At 43.8% G+C, this 3,813-nt stretch overlaps 2 protein-coding genes across 2 annotated transcripts in view; one reads left to right on the top strand and one right to left on the bottom strand.

Annotated features, from left to right (window-relative positions):
* T265_00519 (hypothetical protein) overlaps positions 1-3,813 on the bottom strand; it is a gene marked incomplete at both ends in the record, with an annotated part of 7,879 nt that overhangs the window by 1,999 nt on the left and 2,067 nt on the right. Inside the window, one exon of the mRNA XM_009164323.1 lies at positions 877-1,007. Within this exon, the coding sequence (XP_009162587.1) occupies positions 877-1,007 (131 nt within the window). The remainder of the gene's footprint in view (positions 1-876; positions 1,008-3,813) is intronic.
* T265_00520 (hypothetical protein) lies at positions 2,464-2,733 on the top strand (the record flags this gene model as incomplete). Its single annotated transcript, XM_009164324.1, has 1 exon — positions 2,464-2,733. The coding sequence occupies one exon, from the start codon at positions 2,464-2,466 to the stop codon at positions 2,731-2,733; it is 270 nt and encodes an 89-aa protein (XP_009162588.1).

The following is a 3,813-nucleotide window of genomic DNA, read 5'->3' as shown; positions in this document are numbered from 1 at the left end:
TATATATATGTTTATTTGTACCGCCCGTGTTTTCAGGCGTTACAGGTATTCCTTGCTAGTTTGTGTGATAACTCCCCATCGAAATGCACAGTAAGGTTATAGTAATGTTAAATATATGTGTATGCATAACTGCAAGTATTTTTTTAATAAATGTGTGACCATAAATAACCTTTCGTATTTATTTGCGCACAAAATGTTTTCAGGTAATTTTCAATGCCAGAGCTTATCCAATGTCATTTGCATGCAGATAAATTAGTGGTGTGTCAACAGTTTAGCTAAACGAACTGTCAGAACGAACCAGTTCAAACAGTCTGTGGGGTCAGTTATACACGATAGCCAGTTTTTGTGTCTAACGAGGTGAAATTCAGCCTATTCACTAACCGAATGCGTTTTTTTCGACAGTCCGTCGAAATACACAATCCTACTTCCGTGGAAATACTCCTGCCGCTAGAAAAAGGTGGAAACGGGGGGGGTCGGAATATTTGAAAAATACACATTACTATCTCCAAGACTGGGTTGAAAATTACCCCTAAGGTTTGTGCAGCCTAAATCTCACTCTGGAGCACAAATAGTTTTATGAGCCAAGATACTCAGGTGCGGAACGTTGTACATCAGTCGAACCATATGCCAGTTTGGGTAGCCTCAAGCCTGTCAGGTGCCTGTGACTTTGAGGTTTGCCGCATTCTGTCGACATTGTGTGAGGTTCTCCCGAAGTAAAACAGTAAACATCTCAGGAGGAGAAGCTCACGTGATACAAACGTTCCTTTCACACAGCCAGGAAAAAACAGAAATGTCCGGCGAAATACACCCATTCGCAAAAAAATTGGTTTTGCGGGGAACTTACCTGGAATTCTCGTTTATGGAAGCATCACAAACGATAGATTCAGCTGGGTTGCAGGTGAGTCTCTCGAAGGGCCAAATTTGTTTGCAAATGAGCCTATTTCGCTAATTTCGTGCAATTTGGGTTCAAGTAGAACACAAGGTTGACGGGAACTCGGGAACTGTGCCTACCTGATGAGTCCGAAACACAAGGGCGAAACGGTTGGGGGCTGTCGAAGAAATTTCAGTAACCTTATTATTGGTGTATTACGTCTACACTAGTACTGTCCGGTATTCACCTAGCACAAACAAGTTCAGAGAGCAAAATTAGGGTCAAAATGATCTATGATGGTGCATCTGTCTATAGTGAACCATTTTTGGGTTGTAATCACCTTCCCGATAAAAACAATTCAGGATGACATTTACAAGAGGAGCTCGTAGGTTTGGAGGCTATTTGACTGGATCTTGTCGATAGCCAGCCTCTGGATAGAGGTGCTTGCCGAGTATTTCGGAACTGGGGTTGTCCTTATTGTAAGTGTCCGGCACGCTACTCGTAAGATTACCGAAAACTCTTCGACAGTCCACGAGCGGTTTCGCTCATCTTGGGGCTCATCACGTAGATGCATTCCCCGAGTTTCCGTCAACCCAACTCGTACCAAGTTCGCGAATTACACTGATTCACGCATCGAGTTGGTTTTCACGACCATTATACCAGTTGAAATATGGGACGACCTTTGTGCAGCTTCATCTGAGTCACCCCATGAAAAGCAAAATTATATGCAAATGAGTGTGCTTGTCATAACCTGTCCAATTAGAACATAAGATTGACGGAAACTTGTGGACTGCGCCCACCTGATGAGCTTCAAGAAGGGCGAAACCGGTCGTTGGCTGTCGAAGAGATTTCAGCAACCTTATGAGTAGTGTAATACGTGTACACAAACCCATTTGTAGTTTCCCTCAAGGAAGCTACACAGCTACTTCTCCCGTCATTCACACCCAAAGGCGACAATTCGTTAGAACATGATAAGCGTCGTTGTCCGAATGACCACGAATCACAAACCTCAGAAGAAAGTAACGGTGAATCGGAACCATCATCAGAGTTTTTTTCAGAAAGGCGTGTATAATTTCGAGCACTCCGTACATGACCAGATCACTTTTAATGGTTTTTCACGAAATAGTAGTTAAAAATACTCCGGAAAACTAGACTCCACTTCCAACAGAATCCGATAACACTAAACAGTCGGTTGCGGGGTGCACTACCACGTGATTGGTCACATCAGCCGATCGTTCGACCTTGAGCCTCGGTGGGTGAATCACATTAGAACAAAATGTTAGATTGGACTGCTCCTCAACCGCTTTTCCGATCGCATTGGGAAGTGACAGGTCGACGCAAGGCTACTCGGAGGACCCGCGACGAAATTAATGTGTGACCCTGACTTTTTTGGTAGCCACATGTTTAGAGTTACGAACTTGAATACAACTAGGACGATTAAAGTAAAATGTATTGCGAAGGCCTCCTTTCCCTGAGGATGGGCAAACGCGCAAACTCTTCTTTTCCGAAAATATTGCGAAAAATCTAAGACATTCAACGTTGGGTCTTACAAATCAACAGGCAACGAGAGATGTAGCGATGGGTAGTTTGAAATGGCACCGTCAGATCGTTTGTCCCCAGAGCAATCTCTTTTGATCCATGTTGTGATTGCTGGCACCACGCTGATAGTCAGATGCGTGTGGCGTACCAGTCCATCTGGCATGTTCGCCACGCCACTGATCACTGGTCGCATTGAGTTTATCATGCACTGGCAGTTAGGAAACGATATTCCATTGTCCTTGTGCCAGCCGTCAGCGCCAGAGTCGGGTCACGAGGGGCTCGACTCTCCAGAGTTATACGACCACTCAGATCGTCGAATTTAGACTCAAAGGTAACATATCACTTGGAACTTGAGTGTTTGCTACATGGAAAACCTCAGTATTCGTGAAGCTCACCTTAGATAACGTGGACAAAAGTAAAAATGCCTACACTATGAAGAAGCAGAAAGGATATAATTCTTTCGGAATAGAGGGGAGGGGAACAGTGGCTGGCTCATACCGCTTCTAAGTAAACTACACGTGCATCAGAGATGAGGACACTACATGGTGTCTACGGAACGTCATCACGCGCTCAAGGATATACAATTTCCAGACTAGAAGAAAATGTCCAAATATAAAATCGGATTCGAAACTACTTGGCATAGGCGGACAGTTGCGGCACCTGGAATAACCAATCAAATTTCACCACTGTTGATGACGAAAAGAAACTAAGCTCGGTTGGGTTGGTTTAGAGAACAAGAAGTCCGACAAGAAGTCTGTATGGCTTCAGCCTCTCCAGCCTTCAGAATGAGTGAATAAGCAATGCTGGATGTCATTCAGCACTTCGATGTGCTGACTGGATCTTAGTTCACAAGGAACTAGCTTTCTTCTTTGGCAGAAGCCATTAAACTGCCCTAGTTACGGTCCTGATCCGGGACTCATTGATAACCATTGGGAACACTTAAGGTGTACAAGATTGTAAACTTGGAAATGCGTTTTTGGATGCTCTCAAAAGACTGGATAATGAGCGGCTTTGCCCTAACCCGATTGCTCTGTCAAACAGTATGAGTGTTGTATATAGGCTTTGAATCGTTCCAAAAAGCTAGTTCTAACACTGCTCAAAAGGATGTCTGCTATTATATGTTTTTCGTGCTCTACTCGATCTTCTGGTTTGTTTAAACGGCTTTCTTGCACAACAATAAACTGAATTACAATCAATTGAAAAATGTTTGGGACCGATTGGGAAGTCATCGTTTCAGAGGGGTATGGTAAACAATCGGTGGATTTATTGCTGGGCAACGTTTCGCTTTTGACACAAAAGCTTCGTCAGGCCAAGTGAGTAAGTAAGTAGGTTGATTGGGTTTTTAAGGTAGTCAGGGAACCAATCCGTGAGATTCCTTATGACTAGTGACGTGATCAGTGCTG

This window comes from Opisthorchis viverrini (assembly GCF_000715545.1).
Source record: "Opisthorchis viverrini unplaced genomic scaffold opera_v5_5, whole genome shotgun sequence".
Classification (NCBI taxonomy): domain Eukaryota; kingdom Metazoa; phylum Platyhelminthes; class Trematoda; order Opisthorchiida; family Opisthorchiidae; genus Opisthorchis; species Opisthorchis viverrini.
Note: the sequence above shows the minus strand (reverse complement) of the source record. Positions and strands in the feature narration are given on the sequence as shown.